The sequence below is a fragment of the Euleptes europaea genome, chromosome 1, assembly GCF_029931775.1.
Source record: "Euleptes europaea isolate rEulEur1 chromosome 1, rEulEur1.hap1, whole genome shotgun sequence".
NCBI classification, from domain to species: Eukaryota; Metazoa; Chordata; class Lepidosauria; order Squamata; family Sphaerodactylidae; genus Euleptes; species Euleptes europaea.
Window position 1 is genome coordinate 126,401,952 of NC_079312.1, and position 23,523 is coordinate 126,425,474.

At 45.9% G+C, this 23,523-nt stretch overlaps 1 protein-coding gene across 1 annotated transcript in view; it reads left to right on the top strand.

The window, feature by feature from the left end:
• RNF157 (ring finger protein 157) overlaps nt 1–23,523 on the top strand; it is a 113,612-nt gene that overhangs the window by 61,920 nt on the left and 28,169 nt on the right. Inside the window, exons 3-8 of the mRNA XM_056855935.1 lie at nt 8,988–9,076; nt 15,827–15,973; nt 19,073–19,190; nt 20,080–20,146; nt 20,636–20,679; nt 22,505–22,552. Coding sequence (XP_056711913.1) covers nt 8,988–9,076; nt 15,827–15,973; nt 19,073–19,190; nt 20,080–20,146; nt 20,636–20,679; nt 22,505–22,552 — 513 coding nt within the window. The remainder of the gene's footprint in view (nt 1–8,987; nt 9,077–15,826; nt 15,974–19,072; nt 19,191–20,079; nt 20,147–20,635; nt 20,680–22,504; nt 22,553–23,523) is intronic.

Sequence of the window (23,523 nt, forward strand, 5' to 3'; positions counted from 1 at the left end):
AAGGAATTGCTTGGAATCCTTTGCTTTGTGGGACCGCTATGACTGCTTTAGCCTTTGTTATTGAATTGTTTTTGTCAGTATTGGAAGGTCAGTGCAGTTTTTCAGTGCTCTATCAGTGTGCATGAAGTAGGGTAGGATCTGCTCAGCCACATTAGAGAAAGGGACAGATGACTGACTGTAGTCATTCTGTTACAACCCATTTAAGCTGAGGCCAGTACAAGACAAGTCCTGGGGAGTAAGCCTTTCTTAATATCAGTGTTTATGGCATCTGTGCATTTGCTGCCAGCTGCTTTAATATAGGGAATAGACTGTTACCGATCTAGAAAATTATTGCCATATAATTTTGATTGTATATGACATACATTTAATAAAGCTTAACACAGTCTGATTGGTCACAGTCTATGAAAGGGAGACTGCAGCCAAGAAATCAGAAGGAGACTGAGACTGGGAAGGGCTGCCATGAAGGAACTAGAAAAGATTCTTAAGTGTAAGGATGTGTCACTGGCAACCAAGATCAGGTTAATTCATGCCATCGTATTCCCTATTACTATGTATGGGTGTGAGAGCTGGACAATGAAGAAAGCTGATAGGAAGAAAATAGATTCCTCTGAAATGTGGTGTTGGAGGAGAGTGTTACGGATACCCTGGACCGCCAAAAAAACAAATAAGTGGGTTTTACATCAAATCAAGCCTGAACTGACCCTAGAAGCTAAAATGACTAAACTGAGGCTAACGTACTTTGGTCACATTATGAGAAGACAAAAGCCACTGGAAAAGACAATCATGCTAGGAAAAGTTGAAGGCGGCAGGAAAAGAGGAAGACCCAACAAGAGACGGATTGACTCTATAAAGGAAGCCACAGCCCTCAATTTGCAAGACCTGAGCAAGGCTGTTAAGAATAGGATGTTTTGGAGGACATTGATTCATAGGGTCACCATGAGTTGGAAGCGACTTGACGGGGCTTAAAACACACACATGATTGGTTTGCTTTATTTACAGCCTGCTTCTCTTGCTGAGGCTCAAGGCTGGTGATAGAGTATAAAGCAATGCAGTCAGACAACAGTAGTAACTTGTCACCCGAGATATTCTTGTTAAATCTGGTACCTAATCTAGCTAAAGATCAACTTTGTATGGTGTTACATATGATAATGGTGGCTAGAACAACCTTTCCCAGTCACTGGAAACAAAAATCAACTCCAAAGATAGAGGAATGGCTGGTTAATGTTAAAGAAATATATGTTTTAATTAAGCTAACAGCATATCAGAAAAACATAGATACAATAAGATTGGATGTGGTATGGTCACATACAATAAGTAAAATAGAGAATTTCATAAATAAGGGCGGGAAAGAGGAATGCGTTGCACTCATTCAGGACGTAATGATGACTATGAAGACATAGAAATAAGCTGTAGCACGGGAGACTTGATCTTATTTTATTGTGTGTGTGTGTGTGTATATATATATATATGTCCTGCGACCCCCGGAACCCCGGGAGTCGCCGGACTTGGCGGGGCTCCTCCTCCTTCCCCAAGAGGGGGCAAGCCACAGGAGGAGGCGTCTGAACCGCCGCCGCTTGCTGCGGCGGGGTTTGGGCCGACGGCGGAGCAGGCAGGCGGCGCGGGGGGAAGCAGGGCGCCGGGGAAGCGGCCCGACTCCCACGGGAACTCACCAAGCCCCCCGGTCTCCTTCGCAGGGGGCTGCGAACCTCGCCGACGGACGGACGGGCCAGAGGGCGGCAGCAACAGCGGAGGTGGAGAGGGGCGGTGGCCAGGAGGCGGTCCCGAAGAAGAGCGGAGGGGGCGGCGTCCCGCTGGACAGCTGATGGGCGGCCACGCCCGCAGCGGAAGGGGGCGGGGAAGCTCAGCCCCGTGGCGGGAGGCGGGAATCAGGGAAAGGCAGGGAAGCCTGAGGGACGGCAGCTGGGAGGAGGCGGGGAAAGTCACGGAGACGGGTGGAGGGCGGCACCGGGGGGAGGAGGATAAAAGGGTGGAGGACGCGGAGGACGAGGAGGAGCACAGGAGGAGTCTTTTGGATCGACTGGGCAGGCGGCACGGTGATCCTGGCTTCCTCTGAGGGGCATTTCAAGCCAGACTCGCCCTCAGAAAGGTCTGAGGCCGAGGAAGCTCCTCCATCCCGACCTCCTCCTGTACCGGCGGGAGACGTCTCGAGCGCAGGGGGGGGGCAGGGCGCCCCACAATATATATATATATATATATATATATATATATATATATATATATATATAGTATTTTAAATTACGAAGACTGTCAGTAATTCTGCTTTTTTTTAGTTGTTAATGTCATTGGTTTTTTCCTAATACAATTAATAATAAAAAAAGTAGTAACTTGTCAAACTATGCCTCTCTTTTAACAGCACTGGGTCAGGCTCTTGGGGGGAGAGCTTTGGAAATTTGCACTCGGTGGCCTAATGGTCCAGTCTAGTGGGTGAAGCAGAACCGCAGCCCATGTTGTGTGGTTGGAAGGACCTCCTGCCCTCCTCCAGCTGACAGTGCAAGCTAGACCAGGGGTGTCGAACTCAATTGTTACGAGGGCCGGATAGGACATAAATGTCACTTGGTCTGGCCGGGCCCTGCCTTGTCAGCCCAGATCGAGGGGGGGGGTCTGCCTTGGCTGGCTCGCAGGCCGGTTAAGAGCTTTCGAGGGGCCAGGTCCTTCTCTTGGGCCTTAAGTTTGACACCCCTGGGCTAGATTCTCCTGGATTGTGTAAGGTCTTTGGGTAGTCAGCACTCACATGACATGGGGCCCAGCCCATGGTACAACGGAAATGTTACTGTTCCAGACCCCATATGAAGTGGGAGTCAGGTTAGCAGCACTAATTCCCAGTTAGTTGGAACCTTGGTTGGTCTGAGCCCCGAAAATTGCCCATCCTTGTCACTTCCCATTCCACTTTGATTTCATTTTCTAAAAAATGGACTGGTGTTGTCTGTGGTTTGAAGTGAATTCCTGATTGTCTTGTTAACCTGGCCAAACATGTCCAACGTGTACACATGCTAGTAGTTCTTACAGAACTCGAGTGATATCCGACATTCGTTTCTCTAGGGAAAACTCTTATTTCAGATGATCTAGTAGTTCTTTGTCTGTGTTGTTGCCTATGGATGGAAGGCCATCACAGAGAAACCAGTAACATCTAAAAAAGGAACTAAATAGTCCTGCATCAAGAAACTATTCTTTTTAAATTAAGTTTTATTTTCAAAACAGCATAAAACATACATACAACATAAAACATATACTGCTCATACATAATCAATATTCCATACCTGCTACAAGATCCTCACCAAATACCAAATGGAGCAGAAATAATTCATTCTGTACTATCTAATATAAATCTTTAAACCTTAAAAGTAAATGAATCTTTAACAGCAAAAAATATATACTTTTGTACTCAAGTCTACATACACATCTTAATTAATATTGTGTTATATTAATATAATAATACTAATTGCTGAACCTCTTAACCAATATATCTAAACAATGAAAAACTGCTTATTTATTGTTATTAAATCTGGTAATATATACCTGTGTCTATACACATCTACTAGTATAATCAACATAGTATCTTATTGTACCTGACGTATATAGTTTTTAAACTAAAAAGAGAGTTACTTATTGCTGTTTTATGTCTGTAATAACTTTTCTGTCTGCATATTCTCTACACATATATTATTTTACTACATAATCATAGTGCAACTTCCAGTTCTTTTGAAATTCTTCCATCGGTCTTCTATTCACGATGCTCATCAGCTTAGCCATCACTGCATATTCTGCTAGTTTACCCTGCCAATTGTCTATTGATGGTATTACTTCTGATTTCCAATTGAACGCAATGCAGTTAGTGCTAATGAAAATGGCATTGTAGTTACCACCTCATGATAGGCATTCCTTGTGTGTCCCAGCGTGCCCCTGTTCGTTCTGGCCCACTTTTTCCTTCATCTCATACCTCACAAGGATGTGGAACATAATATCCCACCTCTTACGGGCCTGCAAGGAGCAGAGCTAAGGAGGAAAGTGCATGTCAGACCTCCAGGATAAGAGAAGAATTAATGCAAGAGAAGGTTATTATTCTGGTCTTTGTTAGAGGGATTTATAGTAGAGAGAACAAGAGCAGCAGGATAGGGAAAATTACAGCTGTTAATTTATCCATAAATACAGGAGACATGGTTTGGGACAAGCTTATTCCACTGGACTAAGTTGTTACGCCAGCTTGATTTTTTTCTCCCTCCTTGGTTTAGCCGTTGTCCTGTTCCCTTCCATGCCTATTCCTACCGTATCAGCTTTAAGGTAGCAACAGAGCATTACCACTTGGTGGCACCAAAAGGCTTGACATAAGGGAGTTTGTTGCCACAAGTGAATGTTGGATCTGCAAACCTTCCTTTCTCATGAAGTGAAGAATGTGAGACTTGTAGGTCTTAAATCTGAAGATAACATTACTGTTTAAAATCCCCAAGTTCACTGAAAGAAACAGAGACGGTATTGTGTTTACCCTTAGATAATTGGTGTTCTGTAGTCGTAGTAGAAGAAGAAGAGTTGGTTTTTATATGCTGACCACTTAAGGGAGTCTACCACTTAAGGGAAACTCGAACCGGCCTGCAATCACGTTCCCCTCCCCTCCCCACAACAGACACCCTGTGAGGTAGGTGGGGCTGAGAGAATGTGACTGGCCCAAGGCCACCCAGCTGGCTTCGTGTGTAGGAGTGGGGAAACAAATCCAGTTCACCAGATTAGCGTCCGAGGCTCATGTGGAGAGGAGTGGGGAATCAAACCCGCTTCTCCAGATCAGACTCCACTGCTCCAAACCACTGCTCTTAACCACTATACCACGCTGTGTGGCAGTGCTAGGCTGTTGCAGCAAAATACATAGGAGTCTTGTGGCACTATAAAGACAGATACATTTTTATTCCAACTGACACTAATCTGGATGACAGCCCAATTCATTGGATGACCATAATATCTTATGCTGGAATGAGAACCTTTTAAGGTGTCGTAAGACTCATTTTAAGGAGTGCTGTCCTGATTCTTCGCATTTCTAGGTCCTACAATACGATGTTCTTCGCAGGACAAGGGCCCTGCTGTTTCATTATTATATTGATATTGGAAAACCCATATCTGGAGATGTGATATATTTCGATATAGTCTATGCCAAGGTGCTATGAGGCCATATCTCGTCCTCCTGGGTCGTAGAAGCGGGACCAGAACAACTGCTAAAGATCTGTCCTGCTGTACATACTTCATGAAATATTGTAGTGTCGTATGCCAGGCAGGGCTTTTGCTCAGCAAGGCTTCTAATTGACTACTGGAGATTTGATTGGCTGTGCAAATGTTTTAAAATGTTGCCTTGGCAGCTGCTGCCACCACAGCACAAGGATCTACACTGTGTTACTGAAGTTAATCTGTGGCACTCATTTTATGGCTGGCTCTACCTCCTGCAGCAGCCATGTTGTATAGCCATTTTGTTGCTGTGCCCACCATGCTGTGTCATAATTCCAGATGTGTCTGCAGACTCAAAAAGGTTGGGGACTCCTGATTTTACTGTTTAAACTTTTAGTGTCTTACCAATTTGATATCGAGAACCTATATAATTTGTTCCCGGTACTTTTATTGTAGACCATTCGGTCCTAATTTGGATGCATGTGCCTTTTAAAAGAGTACAAGTGGGAACCTGCACAGACTTACTGGGGGCATCACATTTCCCCTCCCTCACTATCTCCTCTTTCCCTTCCCTGAAAGCCCCCGCAGCGTCTCCCCTTTTCCTGCCTCCTTTTCTCCTTCCCACCCATCAGTCAACCTACCTTTATCTGCCCTCTGTCTTCAGTTTTCTCTCCTTCCCTAAACGTAGCAGCCTCTTTCTGGGAAAACTGTGGTCCATTTATGCAGTGCTCATTGCCAGGTTGGACCTGGTTGTACAGCAGATGTTCTTTTTATCACTTTTGGGTTATTGCTACCACCTCCTAACCTTAAAAGAGTATCTCTTGCTAAAGGGCTAGTTTTTTTAGCATTCTTTTACTGCTTTGCCATTCAAAGACTCCCCTCTGTGATTGCATCTCCTGTTTGACTCTTTCACTCCAGGCGTTGGAAGGATCAATAGATTCACACACATACCTCAGGCTCCTCCCCTTGGTTTGTTTTGGGTAGGTGTATCCAAATCGGGCATCGAATGCATGCCTCTGATCCTCTTCTTGTTAAAGTAAGGATGGGTTCTTATTTCTTGGAGTTGCAAGCATTCAGAAATGGTTCACATGCCTCATAGATGGGGCTCTCTCCCATTGTTTAGTGGCACGTGGACATCTTGGGAAAAGAAGCTAAGGTTTGAGATAGCCAACTGCTTCAGTGCTAGAGCTAAGAGAAAACTGAGAAGACCTCCCCTTTCTTGCAGTCAGGGGTCTTTATACCCTTTTCATTCTTCTCCCTCCATAACAGTGAATTCGCTGCCTTTCCTATTCTCCAGGGAAAGTGACACTGAACTGTTTCCCTTTCAAGCCTCTGTAGTTTGAGGTATGTTCACTGTTCCCTGCATATCTAAAAGAACTGGATAGTTCTTTGGTTGGTAGATGAGTCATCCCCACCTTGTTTTTTTCCCTTCAAGTCCCCTTTAGTCAGGAAAAGGCACTTAGTAACCTCTGAACATGGGACAAACACAGGCCCATTGGTAATAAACATTGATGGGAATTCTGGGGTGCTTCACACAGGTCCTTGCAAGTATATATACCAGTCTATCTGGTACATGTTCCATGAAGCGGGATTGAAAATACCTGTTTTGTGGCTAAAAACTACTTTCTTTAGCCCTGGGCTAGAAGATTTTCTACAGTAACATTCTTAATGGAAGCTCAGTATGTTGTGTGATGTTCTGGATGTGTGCATACAGGCATCACTAGTTGGTTGGTTGGTTGGTTGCTAGTTGTTGTTTTTTTGCACCGTCAGAACAAATGCTACACTGTAAACCTTATTAAGGTTATATGAGCAAGCTTTGTCTTGGTTTTGAAATAGAAACAAGACACCACAGGAATCCAGAAACAAAAGGTGAGAAGGAATAAAAAGGGGTGACAGAATTTTCTCCATAGAGCACCAAAATCTTTGAAACGAGGTGAAGAAGACTGAACTTGCTTTGGGTGCAGTTCTCATGCTGAAATGCGCACTGAGGGCTTCAATCCTCAATACTAATGATTCAAGGTCACTTCTGAGCATATGTGCTTATCCTTGTCTGCTTCACAGCACTGATTCTGCATAGCTTGCGCAATGCCATGCTCACTTTCTGGCATGTTCATTTTCCATCCTTCCCAGCTGAGCAGTCTTCCTGAGCAGGGTTTCTTTTTGGCACATCTCACTGCAGGTGACAAACATCAAGCCTTTTTGCCCCTGGAGAGCAGCTGGTTAAATAGGCAGATCTGTATTCATTCTGCAGCAGTCAGGCAGAGAATAATCACTGTCCCCACTGCCAGATTCTGATCTAAATCAACGTTCTGCTGCATCAGCAGACTAAAAATACCCTTAGCTTTTTGCACTGGGTACATTAGGCTGCTGCAAAAAAGATGAGAAGAGAAGGGATGGGATGGGGGAGAGGCTAATATGGATAAGAGCACTTCCAGCAGTGTCCATCTTTGCACTAGAATATCCTAAATCTCTGTGCTGATAGGTACAGTCTACGTGACCATCTCTTCAGGGCTGGAACAGGAAAAGCCGGCTCAACAGCAAGAAATCTCAGGACAAAGGTTCCCAAGGCAGCTGCAATGTGGCCATAATGCATGCATGCATGGAATATTTTTGGCTGCTGCTTGGCAAGTTTCACTGCCACTTCAGTGAAGAGACAAATATAATCTGATCTTTGAAAATAAGTTATCCAGCAAGGGCAGGGGAAATGGTGGTGTGCTTGAGGAATTTTATTGTAGAAATGCAGGGTATTTAAAAAAAGGAAGAAAAAAAAACAGTACTCTGACTGTCATGTTAAGTTGTGCCTTTGTATCCTGAGAATTGTCAATAATCATAAGATTCTCTTTAACTTAATTGCTGGGCAGCCTTTTTGGAGGCCATGGATAGGCTGTGGTTTAGTGGTGGAGCATCTGGTTGGCGTACAGAAGATGCCAGATTCAATGCCTTGGCATCTCTAACTAAAAAGGGCCAGGTAGTACACGATGTGAAAGATCTTTGTCTAAGACCCTGGAGAGCCACTCCCAGTCAGAGTGGACAATACTGACCTTGATGGACCAGTGATCGGTCTCAGCTTAAGGCAGGTTCATGTTTGAGGACCCAGTCTCCAGATTCAAAACACTTGTCCTATTTTGAGCCATCTCAAAACATCTTGGGGTGTTTCCACAAAGATGTTTTGCTCCACCTGGGTTTCCTTAATGCAATGCTGTTTTCAGGAACATCCATATGACATCACCCTGGATCCATGCTGTTTCTGTGTTTTCCCCAACTTTGCTGTGCTATTTTCCAGGCCTGGTTTGATAACAATCTTTTAGGAAAGATGGCAGTCAAAAGTAGCTTTGGATGTTGTATGGACAGGAAGGTGTACATTTTTCAGTTCTGCTCACATCATTGCCATTTTTCTTACCTCAGTCCCTTCAGGGGTAATTTCCCCCCTTCTCTGGAGGACTCTTTTCAGGCTTTTAAACACATTTTCCAAGATTCTCTGGGGCAGCATTGTATAAGTGCACATACACTTACTCGTGCCTTTCTAAAGAGGCATATATATGCTGTTTCTCTGTTCTCCTAAAATACGAGCCCTGACTACAGGTCATGAAATCCTTCACTGGACAGAAGTTGCTACTCTGACTGTACCATCCTTCACAGTACCATGTAACTAAGTAATCTTTCTGGTCTACAAAAAAAAAATTGCCTGCTATATGATTCTACAAACTCTGCAAAGTTCATAGCGAAAACACACATTTCACTTTGTGTTGTTCACTACAGCTAGGGCCTCCTAGATAGTCTCCTCAGATGTCCACTCTCCTTTGTTTCGTCTTTCTGTCTAGTTTCCATATGCTGCCCCACCACCCCAGGAACCAGTGAAGACACTGAGAAGTCTGATCAACGTTCGCAAGGACACATTACGCCTAGTCAAGTAAGTCAGTAGTTTCAGGTCAGGGTTTGTTTGGGTTGTGGAACTTGGTAAGGGCAGCCTCTCTGCCTGGTTAGCAAGCCCTAGGCTTGGTAACGAATGTTATATCCTTTGGCCCTTCCTTCCTTCCTTGCATTGTGGATTTAATTTTTATGCTTGCATCCTTTTTCAGAGGGATGTTGTCATGGACTGGGAAGTCAGATGCAAATGCAGAGGGTAGAAGAGGCCTGTCTCCCCACTTCTTCACGGCTGTATGGAGAGGTGGAATCTAATAAGGGCCCAGGGAACAGTCTCCCTTTCCCTTTTCTCTTTCACAGACTTAAAAGGTGCAGAAAAGAGCAACCAAAATCATCAGGGGACTAGAGCAAGTGCCCTGTGAGGAGCGGTTAAAACACTTGGGGCTGTTTAGCTTAGAAAGAAGGTGGTTAAGGGGAGACATGATAGAGGTCTATAAAATTATACAAGGTATGGAGAGAATGGACAGGGAGAAGCTTTTCTCCCTCTCTCATAATACTAGAACGTGGGGTCATCTGCTGAAGCTGGAGGGTGAGAGATTCAAAACAGATAAAAGGAAGTATTTCTTCACACAACACATAGTTAAATTGTGGAACTCCCTGCCCCAGGATGTGGTGGTGGCTGCCAACTTGGAAGGCTTTAAGAGGGAGTGGACATGTTCATGGAGGAGAGGGCTATTCATGGCTACTAGTCAGAATGGATACTAGTCATGATGCATACCTATTCTCTCCAGTATCAGAGGAGCATGCCTATTATAACAGGTGCTTTGGAACACAGGCAGGATGGTGCTGCTGCAGTCGTCTTGTTTGGGGGCTTCCTAGAGGCACCTGGTTGGCCAATGTGTGAATAGACTGCTGGACTTGATGGGCCTTGGTCTTTCTTATGTTCATGGTGGCATGATTCTCAGTGGGAGCAAAAAGCAATTGGTTGATTGACACAAAGGGCACTTTAGCTCTTGGGTATCTTTGGGTAGTCAAAAGCCGGTTGAACCTGGTGCTGAGCTCTTGGAGCGCTTGATGAAGTGTTGTGAGTTAGTTGCCTACATGCTAGAAAGGTCTTCAAATGCTGTTTTCCGAAGAGCTGGTTTGGTGTAGATTGCTGGACTAGGATCTGGAAGACACAGGTACAAATCCCTGCTCAGTTATGAATCCTGCAGTGTGCCACCAGCTCTGTTGCATGTACTCAACTTTAACCTACCACTTAGGTTTGTTATGATAATAAAATGATGGAGGGAAAACCATTCTGAGTCCCACTGGAGAAGGAGGAGATGGAAGTGTAATGGATAGAATAACTCTTTAAAAACCTAACTACACAGTATGATTTTGCGCAACCTCCTGGATCTGGCAATCAGACATACACTCTGAGCTCTGTGCTCAGAGTGTATTCTCTATTCTCAGGTGCATGGGGCTGATTTAGATGAGGACCATGGTGCACAGTAAGAAGAGGCTTAACCCCCTCCCCCATTATTTTTCTCAGTCTGCAATGGGGGATGTTATTTGGCCTGTTGGACAAACCAATGTGTACTAATGGGCCGCACATAAGATTCTCTAACAAGGCAAAGAGAATCCCCTTGGGCCGATTTAGCTCATGTAAGCTGTTGGGGGGGGGGGGAGCCTGAAGAGCCCTTCCCTCCATGCATCATGGTCCTGATCCAAACTAGCCCCTACAGACCTGGGAATTGAGATCCATGCACTGAACTTGCACCACCCATCCAATCACTGTGCGTGTGTAAAGTGCCGTCAAGTCACACCCGACTCATGGTGACCCCTTATGGGGTTTTCAAGGCAAGAGACTAACAGAGGTGGTTTGCCCGTGCCTTCCTCTGCACAGCAACCCTGGTATTCCTTGGTGGTCTCCCATCCAAATACTAACCAGGGCTGACCCTGTTTAGCTTCTGAGACCTGACGAGATCAGGCTAGCCTGGGCCATCCAATCACTAGCACCAGTGAATAGAATAAAAATGTGCTGTTAAGTCCTTAGTTATTCACAGCAGGTTTACTAATCTGTTGTAACATGAACAGTTGTGCCCACAAGCTTATACCATGAGATAGTTCTGCAAAAACTCACTCCATGACAAATTTATCTTCAAGGTGCCAAACTCCCCCACCCCAATATATTCCTGTGCTAAAGAGCGCTTTGTCTGTTAAGAAAACACAGATGTTACAGTTTTGAATGTGGTGCCCATTTTGTAGGCTATTGAAATTGGCAAAGGGTATCCCCCCCCTAAATACGTTAGGGCAGATTCTCTCTTTACTTGTTGAATTTGGGTTCAAAGAAGTACCTGAGTTTACATGAGAAACTACGTGTGTGGTAAAGTCAGTTTTGAATGGCACGTGCACTTGTTTAAAGGGCCAGATTTCCTCACAATAAACAAGGAAAGACTGGGGCCTTTTGATCGGCTCCTTCTGTGTTTAAATAGCCTTCAGGGTTTCTCGCTCTCAAATAAACATAGCCGATAAACTGTGATCAAGACAGAATTAGGCTCTCTGCTTCTGTGTTTGCGGTGAAGTTCACCCATTCAGACATTTGCGTGCCATTCACAACTGACATTGACTCTTGTGTATTTTTTTGCTGTTTGCTCTCTGTTGCTTTTTGAACCAAATTTCAAAAGTTGTCTCCCGTGAAGCTCCGTCTCGCTACAGACTGTTGGAAGCGGTCCACTAGCTGCCTAACAGCAGGGGACATCCGCATGTAGCTCCTAGAGATTAGTGTAGAGATTAAGTGTGGCTGTTTGGGGAGGAGTTACGAAGATGTCCATAACACTATCAGACAGGCTGTTTGCCTCTTTCTTTTGTTACCTTTCTTGCTTGGGTCACTGGAGGGGACAACAAGATTTAGGTGTACTTTAATTTAACTTCTGTTGCTGGGCTGAAATTAGAGCCAATTAAAATCCAGTAGTTAAGAGTTCAGGATTGGAATGGGGGAAATGACCTACTAAAGGCTATGTGGGTAAGACCTTGGTAAGGGCAGCCTCTCTGCCTGGTTAGCAAGCCCTAGGCTTGGTAACGAATGTTATATCCTTTGGCCCTTCCTTCCTTCCTTGCATTGTGGATTTAATTTTTATGCTTGCATCCCTTTTCAGAGGGATGTTATCATGGACTGGGAAGTCAGATGTGGAAATGCAGAGGGTAGAAGAGGCCTGTCTCCCCACTTCTTCACGGCTGTATGGAGAGGTGGAATCTAATAAGGGCCCAGGGAACAGTCTCCCTTTCCCTTTTCCCTTTCACAGACTTAAAAGGTGCAGAAAAGAGCAACCAAAGTCATCAGGGGACTAGAGCAAGTGCCCTGTGAGGAGCGGTTAAAACACTTGGGGCTGTTTAGCTTAGAAAGAAGGTGGTTAAGGGGAGACATGATAGAGGTCTATAAAATTATACAAGGTATGGAGAGAGTGGACAGGGAGAAGCTTTTCTCCCTCTCTCATAATACTAGAACGTGGGGTCATCTGCTGAAGCTGGAGGGTGAGAGATTCAAAACAGATAAAAGGAAGTATTTCTTCACACAACACATAGTTAAATTGTGGAGCTCCCTGCCCCAGGACGTGGTGATGGCTGCCAACATGGAAGGCTTTAAGAGGGGTGTGGACATGTTCATGGAGTAGAGGGCTATTCTGACTACTAGTCAGAATGGATACTAGTCATGATGCATACGTATTCTCTCCAGTATCAGAGGAGCATGCCTATTATAGCAGGTGCTTTGGAACACAGGCAGGATGCTGCTGCTGCTGCAGTCGTCTTGTTTGGGGGCTTCCTAGAGGCACCTGGTTGGCCACTGTGTGAACAGACTGCTGGACTTGATGGACCTTGGTCTGATCCAGCAGGGCCTTTCTTATGTTCTTAAGGCATATTCAAGAAAGGTCACATAAATAGTTGCAGACTTGGAATCTTATTAGCTGGGAAGGCTGACTGGGAGAATTATGTGACATGTGCTGGCACCTCCCAGACCCACAGTCCTCCTCATGAAAACTCTCTTCCTCACGGCTGTAACATCAGCTCGCCGAGTCTCTGAGCTCGCCGCCCTGTCCTCCCGACTGGGACTCTGCCACCTCCAGACACCTGCATGTTCTCACCTTCCTGAGAGGTCTTTCGCTGATTTCGCCTCCAGTCATTCACAGAGTTCCAACCTGGCGACTGCACGTGGTCTTCACAGCTCTCACTAGGCCGCCCTTCTAGCCCTTGCTGAGGCACCCTTGAAAGTCTTCCGACAATCTCCCTCGATCAACTGCAACCCCCACCTCAGATCAAGACACAGATCAAGCTCTGTGTTTTAATTGAACATTTCTTTCCTGCCTGTTGGAACTCACCCATGCTCTGCGTCGGTCTGGTGGCGATGGCTGCTAGTTGCTTGCACAGAGTGGAGGGCCGGAGGCTGTGTTGAGCCTCCTGCAGAAAGGACAGCAGGGCGGCCGTGGGAGGTTCCAGCGGGTCAACTCCCTTGCTGGAGATCTTAGTTGGTGGCAACGACCATACAAGGGAAGGCACTCCTTCCAGTTCCCTGGACGTGTTTGCAAACACGTTGATCCAGTTTCAAGGCCTTATTTGTACAACTGCTTGTTGATTCCCCCCCTCCCCAATCCTGGAGCGTACCTGCAAAGAATGGGTCCTGTGTGTCTGCCCTGAACTGGATACTGTGAATAGAAGCTGCCAACATGCTGGGAACGAGCTGTATAGAAAAAGGCATATCGCTCCTTGCAGGCTGTTTACACTCATGCAGACAAAAATACCCACCCCAGATTGGTATTTTTTTAAAAGCAGGGTGAGGGTGTTTTGTTTTTTGGTCAAAGTGCCTTCCTCTCTCCCAAAGAAAGCATACTGTTCATTCAATCCATATAACCCTTCCTTTCCATTTGCCTCCTGAGTACCAGGAGAGCAGTGCAGAGATCACGCCTGGCTTAGCACTTGGCTTAGGTGTTCCCTGGGCAACTCCCAGGGGCACCCTTTGGAGTTGGCTTCAGTCAACCAATTGCATCATCTCATTCAAAGGGAAATATGTACAGACTCTGTCCTATCAACACACTTGATAAGGCAATGTTGGTGTGTGTTTACAGCAGGATTGCACTACACTGTCTTTCATTGTCCCGTCTAGCATGTGGCAGGCATACAGTTTAGTATGCAGCTTCTTAAAGAATGTTCAGTTGCTTTTGGATTAATTGTGTTGTGTTCCTGGAGTGAAATGCTTTCAGGTACTATTTAAAAAGAACAACAACAGGTGCACTTGCAGTATAAGCTATTTAAAGTGCTATTGTGTCAACATGCTCTCATTATTCCTCTGGGATTTCTCTGTTCTTACAAAGGCAACAAGCCTATAATTTTCTCCGGAGAATCCAAACAATAGGCAAGGAAGCAAAACGTGCAAGGGAGGTTATAGCTGGTACTCTGCCTCATCATCCTAAACAATTCAGCAGTATATCATTTTGATTTTGTTTAAAAAACAGGCAAGAGATCAGACTGTCATTTAATTGGTTGCAAATCTGAATCATCTCTTTTATGCTTAAAGTTGCTTCTAGTTTACATTCTCTCCTTTTAGCTGCATAACGTATGTTGTAATAAACAGTTGGCCCTGAAATCAGTCAATCAAATGCTGGGGTGGGGGATGATGAAATCAGCAGGGCCAGACACTGAAAATCAGCAAGATACACCAGATTGTATATGAGAACAGGCACCTCCGTAGAACTCCCCCCCCCCATAATATTGTCGAAGGCTTTCACGGTCAGAGTCCATTGGTTCTTGTAGGTTATCTGGGCTGTGTGACTGTGGTCTTGGTATTTTCTTTCCTGACGTTTCGCCAGCCGCTGTGGCCGGCATCTTCAGAGGAGTAACACTGAAGGACAGTGTAGTGTTACTCCTCTGAAGATGCCGGCCACAGCTGCTGGCGAAACGTCAGTAAAGAAAATACCAAGACCACGGTCACACAGCCCGGATAACCTACAAGAACCGATTTCCCCCCCTAGTTATTTATTTAGAGAACCCAAAGCACCTTACAACATCAGGTTTCCTCCCTCCATTTTTATCTTCACAACAACACTGAGATATGTTAGACTAAGTGAGTAGCTGGACCAAAGTCACCTAGCAAGCTTAAATAGCAGAGTGGGGATTTGAACCTGGCTCTCCCAGATCCTAGTCTGATACTGTAATCCTTGCACCATGCTGGCTCTACAATAGAATGTTAATTTGACAACTCTTCCAAATGTATACATCTGCCACTGTCCAGGCCAGCCAACCCTTCCATGTACATATGTACTGTCAAGTCGCAGCTGACCTATGGCAACCCCAGCAAGGGACTTTCAAGGCAAGTGAGAAGCAGAAGTGGTTTGCCAATGCTTTCCCCTGCAGAGCCTTTCTTAGTGGCCTCCCATCCAAGTACCAGCCCTGTTTAACTTCCGGGATCTGACGAGATCAGGCTGTAACTTGCCGCCTTTGTTCTCAACCAAACCCTTATACCCTATGGAAAAATGAGATTGTGAGTTTTCATATTCATAAAACCTTTAAAATGTCTTTGGGACTTTTGTCCCTTCTTTCTCATGGAAATTTGACATCAGGGCCACACTGCCAGGCCTTGCAGTCTTGGCTAAGCTGTTTCCAGTTCTTGTCAACAGCAGTTACCACTTCCTTAAGGTATGGAACCATCTAGTGTACACTTTAGCAGAGTAGAGATGTCATGTCTGCTTGGGGCACCTTACCTTTCATTTTCTGGAAATCCTTGGACTAGATTAACATGTTTGACTGCGTCTCAATCTATTAGATGCACCGAGGAAGTGAAGACTCCAGGAGAGGAAGTCAGCAAAGCGAAAATCCGTTACAATGTGGAGTTCACATTTGACTCTGATGCCCGTGTGGCTATAACCATCTATTATCAGGCTACTGAGGAATTCCAGAATGGGACAGTGAGGTAAGAGGAATATTGTGGAGAGGAATAGACCCATCCAGTACAATCTTTAGAAATTGAGGGCCAGATTGGATAATACTCTGTCATATGCAAGGTAGAGAGGGTCATAAGAGTGAACACATGAAGCTGCCTTCTACTGAATCAGACCCTTGGTTCATCAAAGTCAATATTGTCTACTCAGACTGGCAGCGGCTCTCCAGGGTCTCAGGCAGGGGTCTTTCACATCACCTACTTGCCTAGTCCCTTTAACTGGAGACACCGGGGATTGAACCTGGGACCTTCTGCATGCCAAGAAGATGCTCTACCACTGAGCCACAGCCCCTCCACACTGTACTTTTGGCTATAGCACTTGTGCATGAGTGTGTTTTTCAGGGATGGATTGGCCCTTTAATTTACCAGGGAAGCTTCCGGAGGGCTGCTGCCCTTGAGGACCACTGGCAGCCAGGACCAAGCCAAGCCCGCCAGCACTGGCAGTATCACAGGAGCCACTCGACTCGGACCTGCTTACTCAAGGGGGACTGATGAGCCCCCCCCCTTCACCATCCCCTCCATTTGCTTGGTCTGAGCCAAGTGCAGCACTGCTAGCCTCACAAGGGCGGCGCGGCTTGGTTTGCTTTGGGAGCTTTTTAGTGCTCCGGTCCACCCATCGTGCTGGTGCTGTTCTTTACAAAGCAAAACTGGCAAGCACCAGCGAGGCTGTCCTCCCATAGCAGTACTTTACTAATTGACAAGGCAGCTTCTAACCTTTTGGGTTTTTTTTGAAGGAGAAGGGTTGGTTTTTATACCCCGATTTTCTCTACTGAAAGTAGTCTCAAAAAGCAGATTACAATCACCTTCCCTTCCCCCCCGCCACAACAGACACCTTTTGAGGTAGGTGGAGCTGAGAGAGTTTGGAGAGAATTGTGACTAGCCCAAGGTCACCCAGTTGGCTTCATGTGGAGGAGTGGAGAATCTAATCCAGTTTACCAGATTAGAGTCTGCCACTCATGTGGAGGAGTGGGGAATCAAACCTGACTCTCCAGATTAGAGTCCGCTGCCCTTAACCACTACCACTGCACCAGCGTGGAGCCAGCGTGGTGCAGTGGTTAAGAGCGGTGGACTGTGATCTGGAGAACCGGGTTTGATTCCCCATTCCTCCACATGAGCGGCAGAGGCTAATCTGGTGAACTGGATTTGTTTCCCCACTCCTACACATGAAGCCAGATGGGTGACCTTGGGCTAGTCACAGCTCTCTCAGCCCCACCTATCTCACAGGGTGTCTGTTGTGGGGAGGGGAAGGGAAGGTAATTGTAAGCCAGTTTGATTCTTCCTTAAGTGGTAGAGAAAGTTGGCATGTAAAAACCAACTCTTCTTCTCTTCCTTCTCCTCCTCCTCTTCCTCCTCCTCCTCCTAGCAGGGAGTTGACCACTTGTAAACGTGTTCCCATAGGCCATTCCTAGTCTCTGAGCCAAGGAATGCTGAATTTGGCCCCATTTTTGAGTTATTCCACTGGTGAATGGCCAGTGGCTTCGGGGATGGGGCATGCATTCCAGGTAGATGGGGAGGTAAAGCTTGCTGTTGCTTTCTTGGACTCCCTACCACACATAAAGCTGAGAATGATCCAGTGATTACTTTCATACCATCACATCCAAAGGCACAGCACAAGGGAAGGAGTGCACTTCTATATTCAGGGCACCGTGAAAAGAATTTAAAGAAAGTTTTTGGGGTTTTTTAAGCTTACTAGGTGGCAAGGGGGAGGTAGTCTAGCTAGTGTTTGCCAGTTGTTTTGGGTTTGTAAAGGGCAATCTGAACATATTTACACATGGATACTACAGCCAGAGAACAGTTTTAATTTTAATTTCTATAAGGTTAATAAACGATACACTTGTGTGTCTGTCTGTATAGGCAGAGGGGGTATGTCTCTAGCTGTTTACAATACATTTCTGTGTTGCATGCAACTGTACTCTCAAACCTCAATTATGGTTGTGTGCTTTCTGGAATGAAATTGCATTTATCCCAGCAACCAAATACTTCGGATTAAGCACTGGGGAAATGCCATTTCCCTTCAACAGCAGTACTACTTTTCAGAAAAGATACCTTGATTTAAACAATTGCAAATTCCAGAAACCAAATAAATCTGCCAATGGTCTGAATGCAAAGAGGTCAAAAATAGTTCAATTAATTCCAGAGTTGTGCAAAGATAGGATGTTTTGGCTATCTGTGACATAGCAGGTGCTAGCAGGACGTTCAGAGGCACATAGCTTGCAGCTTGCTTGTCTGTAACAGTGAAGTTAGGTGGGTGGGGTGCTGAAAAGATGAGGCTGCAAGACTGTAGAATCAGGCAAGGAGTCAATGTATGTAGGTAGGTCTGGTAAAGCTGAGACACCTGAGAAATGGAAAGCAAGAGCAAAGCCAGATAATAGATCCATACACAGGGGTTAGTTCAAAGAATGTGAACAGCAACCCGAAGTACGTTGGCTTGTTTCAAAGGTAACAGACTCATGATGAGTTAGTCATCCATGCAGGGAGAAGGAATCTCATCCGACCCAAGGCAATTAAACTATCGTCTTCTTCAGTCAGATAATCTCAGAGGCACCTGTAGCAGTTTGAACTGGAGTCTCAGACCTGCTATTCCAGGCTGACTTTTAGCTCTGTCAACCTATGGCGAGGCAGAATTCAGCCTAGAATAGCTTTTGATAGCATGTGCAGAATTCAGCTGGAATAGCTTTTGATGGGTACCTGCAGATGCTCAAAAAGCACATCAGAAGCTGAGCTGAGCTGAATTTTCCAGATGTCATCCAAACGGAGAACGGCTGCCTCGCTATTGGTTGACATTTCTAGATGCTGGTATCAACCCTGAGGATACCTTTTGAGTAGGATAAACTAGAGGACATTGGCTGAAGGCTTAGTATTCTGGATGCCAGAGGGCATCTTTGTTAGTAGATATGAAATAGCTTTGAAATCTGACTTGCTCGTTTGTGGTAAAAATCTGGTATCTCGCATGGAGGAAGAGCGTCTTCTTGTATTTCTTTAAGTGCTTCACTTCCCCATTAATGGGGCAGGATGCAAGAACAGTCTCCTGTTTTGTGACTGTTCACTCTGTCTCCATTCTTTCCATGGCAGCTACATCCCCAAAGACAACAGTTTACAGTCTGAGACCGTCCGTTACAAGCGAGGAGTTTGCCAGCAGTTCTGTCTCCCCTCTCATACAGTTGATCCCTCAGAATGGACAGAAGAGGAGGTAGGGCTCTCAAAACAAGAAAAGGAAGTTAAAGGAGCCATCAGCTGGTTACTTCTGATGCAACAAGCTATTGTCATATGGAAACCTGGGAATTTTGTCTAGAAATGGTACATTTCATACAGTATATCATATTAATGTTGGAAAACAATGCACAGTCTCCTTTTAAAATTTATTGTACAGTGGCTACTAACTTTATATGGCATACAATCCTGTTTTGGAGGACTTAGTATGGTTTTTTAACAGTGGGTGTCTTGGGCAACAAGGAAGAGACAGTGAAGGTTAAAGGAAAAGGGGTATTTTCTTGCAAAGCATGTAGGAGGAGACTGAGCGTCAAGAGAAAACTAGTTGCAAACCTCAGCTACTTACTGCATTTTGGAGAGGGATGGGGTGGTGGCAGCCACTGTTCTGTGACAGAACAGTTCTTAAAACTGCTGTCTGCTGCATTAACACCTTTCACAGAGGTGTTCAAATGATACAATTGGAACTCAGAGCTTTGAATGTTAGATGTTTTGCCACTTGGAAGAAACTGTCCTAAAGCTTAATATTCTTCTGCCAGTAGGCATTTTCTTTAGAAATTTTTCTATACCTAGCAAATTCTGAAAATATCCACGCAATTGCAGAAGTGCATGTTCTTTTTGGAGTAGACTTGTGTTTGGCGCTCAGTGGGCCATGGCTATAGCAGTCATACAGGGCATTCCTAAGGAGAGTTACTCCAGTCTAAGCCCGTTGAAATGAATGGGCTTAGACGGAAGTAACTCTCCTTAGGAATGCACTGATATATATATATATAAATCAGTATTCATATATATATATATAAATCAGTATGACTCTGCTGGTCTAACAGTTCTTATTTCTCCAATATGGCTTGACTTTTCTTTCCTCCTTGCAGCTGAGCTTTGATCTAGACCGTGAAGTATACCCCATGGTGGTACTTGCAGTGGTGGACGAGGGAGACGGTAAGCAAATGGCTTTGGAAGTTGTCATTGTATTCTCGTAGCATGGCTTCTGTTTACATAACCAGATTCTGAGTATGCATCAGGTATCCTGTTGGCTACTATTTCTTGGGAGGCAATGTAGCGTAATGAATGACCTTTGATCCAGGAAACTTCTCATTTCAGCCTCTCATTTGCCGTGAACTGACCAGGTGTCCTTAGGCAAGGCACACTCTCTCAGCCTGCAGTATTGTGTTACTGGTACTGGCACATCTTACAATGATGTTGTAAGGATTACAACAAGGTAATGTTCGTGGAGCACTTTGAACACTGAAAGTGCTGTGTAAATGCTTATTAGGAGCAGCAGCGTACAAATATACTATGAAAGCTGTCTCTAATGAGCTATTGATGCATGTTTTAATTGTTAAGAAGTTGGATGCTTGCGATTGAAGCACACCTGTGTCACCCTCCTTCATGAACACTTTCATCTCTACTCATTTTCTTGTCTTACAGAGCATATGGGTCACTGCCATGTGCTGCTGGCTACTTTTGAGAAGGTGAGTTCTGTCTTCCTGGTGATGTCTTGTCCGTGATGACTTTTAAGCACTTGTAGTATTTGGGTGGGAGACCACCAAGGAAGTCCAGGGTTGCTATACAGAGGAAGGCACTGGCAAAACCACCTCTGTTAGTCTCTTGCCATGAAAACCCCAAAAGGGGTTGCCATAAGTCGGCTGCGACTTGACGGCACTTTACACACACACACACACACATATGCTTCTAGGCTTGTAGACGTGGACACAGAGCTTGCTGTGGATCACTCTTTGATAACAAGGTAGATTCACTCATGAATTCACTCAAGGTAGATTTACTGGCAGGCAAAGCCCATTTTGCTTACAATTAATTTACCTGGGACAATGGATATGATGGGATTGCTCTGTCACTAGGGCCTGCTGTACCTGTAGAGTTTTCTCCAGTCTACTAGTCACCCCATCTGGGAAAACAACCAGTATGAGGAAGCAGGTCCCAAATTTAAAACTTGCTTCGGGAGTGTCTGAAAGGTAGCCCTGGTCCCCAGACACACAAATCAGTGTTGGCCTCCTTGGTAGAAGGGGAACAGAAATGAAGCCTGGCTGATAAAAGCAAATCACGTCCAAGGAGTTGAAGGCTAGAGCTCATAACCAGATGCAGAAATGAAACTTGCCCTGAACAGCATTTTTTGAACATTGGCTTGGATCTCTGATGTGTTGTAGTTGTGTTATCTCTGCTTGCAGAACTTTCCTGTTGTGTTTCCTACTTATAGGGTTCAAGCATCAGAGGAAAGGTCATTAGCTTTCAAAGGGGTGTTTGATCAAGCAGTAGCCATGGTGCTGTTATACTCCTGACATAATCAGTCAGAAACAGCTTATTGTAACAAAAAACTTCTGCATTTAATTAATTGACCTTCATGTATTCCTCCTACCACCGAGTACCGTGTTTCCCCGAAAAAAAGACATACCCATAAAATAAGCTGTAGCAGCATTTCTAAGCATTTGCTTAATATAAGCCATACCCCGAAAATAAGGCACCCCGGGGCTGGTGTGGAGAAGACCAGGAGGAGCCCAGCTGAGCAGATGCAGTCTCCCACGGCTGCTTCAAAGGCCCGGCAACCAGCGCGCCCGGGGCTGGGGTGGAAAAGACCAGGAGGAGCCCAGCTCAGCAGAGGCGGTCTCCCGCAGCCGCTTCAAAGGCTCTGCAACCAGGGCGCCCGGGCCTCTGGGGGCGGGGAAGACAGGAGGAGCCCAGCTGAACAGATGCAGTCTCCCGCGGCCACTTCAAAGGCCCGGCAACCAGCGCGCCTGGGCCTCTGGGGGCGGGACCGGAAGGGGGTGGTAAGGGGAGAACGGGAGCCGAGAGGGAGGACAGTTCTGATTCCCTCGGAATAAGACATCCCCTGAAAATAAGCCATAGTGTGTCTTCTTGAGGAAAAATAAATATAAGACAGTGTCTTATTTTCGGGGAAACACGGTAGCTGTTCATGATCATGTATGTATTTCAAGTAGATTCAAAGATAACATCATTTTATGGAGAAACAAATATTATGAACTCCAGATCACTTTGAACTATAATGATCTTTTATAAGTGCTAGAATAGGTTTTTTGGGTTGTTGTTTTTAATGCTGGATGAGTGAAGGCGACTAAATTAAAAGCAAAGCAATTCTTGGAAGATTCTGAAGCACAAGATAGACCTTGAATTGGATTGTACAGAGGAACTAGATAGCATCCCCTTGCACAGATAATGGGTATTTTAAAGCAGTTATGCTTTGAATGAATTCTGTTTCATCACAGTTTTTTCCTTAAAGGCCTTGTTTGAGCGATAGTGACAGGTCTTTTTCCTCTCCCTCAGCATGCTGATGGAAGCTTTTGTGTAAAACCCCTAAAACAGAAACAAGTGGTGAGTATTATGTGGTTAGGGGTTATTTGGTACAGGTGTATGCTTGGTTTACCCTTCCTGAGAAGGTGTTTGGGGTGGTGAACTGTAACACCAATATTATGGGGTGGGGGTCAATGATTTATGGTTCTTTCAAGAAGAAGAGTTGGTTTTTATATGCTGACTATCTCTACCACTTAAGGAAGAATCAAACCAGCTTACAATCAGCTTCCCCTCCCCACAAAAGACACCCTGTGAGGTAGGTGGGGCTGAGAGAGTTTGGAGAGAGCTGTGACTAGCCCAAGGTCAACCAGCTGGCTTCACGTGTAAGAGTGGGGAAACCAACCCGGTTCACCAGATTAGTGTCCACCACTGATGTGGAGGAGTGGGGAATCAAACCCAGTTCTCCAGATTAGAGTCCACCGCCTCAAACCACTGCTCTTAACCACTACACCATGCTGGCTCTCTCTCAAGCCAGTATTTCTCTTCAACAGCCTGTTGCAAGCAGCGGATCCCGATCCGGGGGATCCGGATTTGCGGACCCGTGGGGGGGGGGAAGGGCAGGGGGAACGGGGCGGGCGCCCACTCACCGGCAGCGCAGCTGGTCCAGGCTGCGGCGCCGGTCCGGAGGTGGCTCGGGGGTCGGGGGGCCCGGCCGGCCCCCTGGGGAGGGGGAGGGAGGCCGCACGGGCCCTACGTGCAGCGGCCCAGGCAGGACAATGGCGGCCACGGGCTTCCATCCGCCCCCGCGGCCGCCCGCCCCACATCCACTGGTCCCGGCGGGCTGTTCCAGGGGTCACGGGGCCCACCCTGACCCAATAGGAACCACTCCAGCCGGCGGGCCAGGAGGGGGATAAGAGGCGGCCCCTCCCCCGGCCGCGGCCATTCTTTCCCCCTCCATGCTGTTTGTCCCGCCCACCCTTCCCTTTGTGCATGGGGTTAGCTGCTATCTGTCACAACTAATGTTGGCGGTTTGGGCATGGGGCCGGATCCAG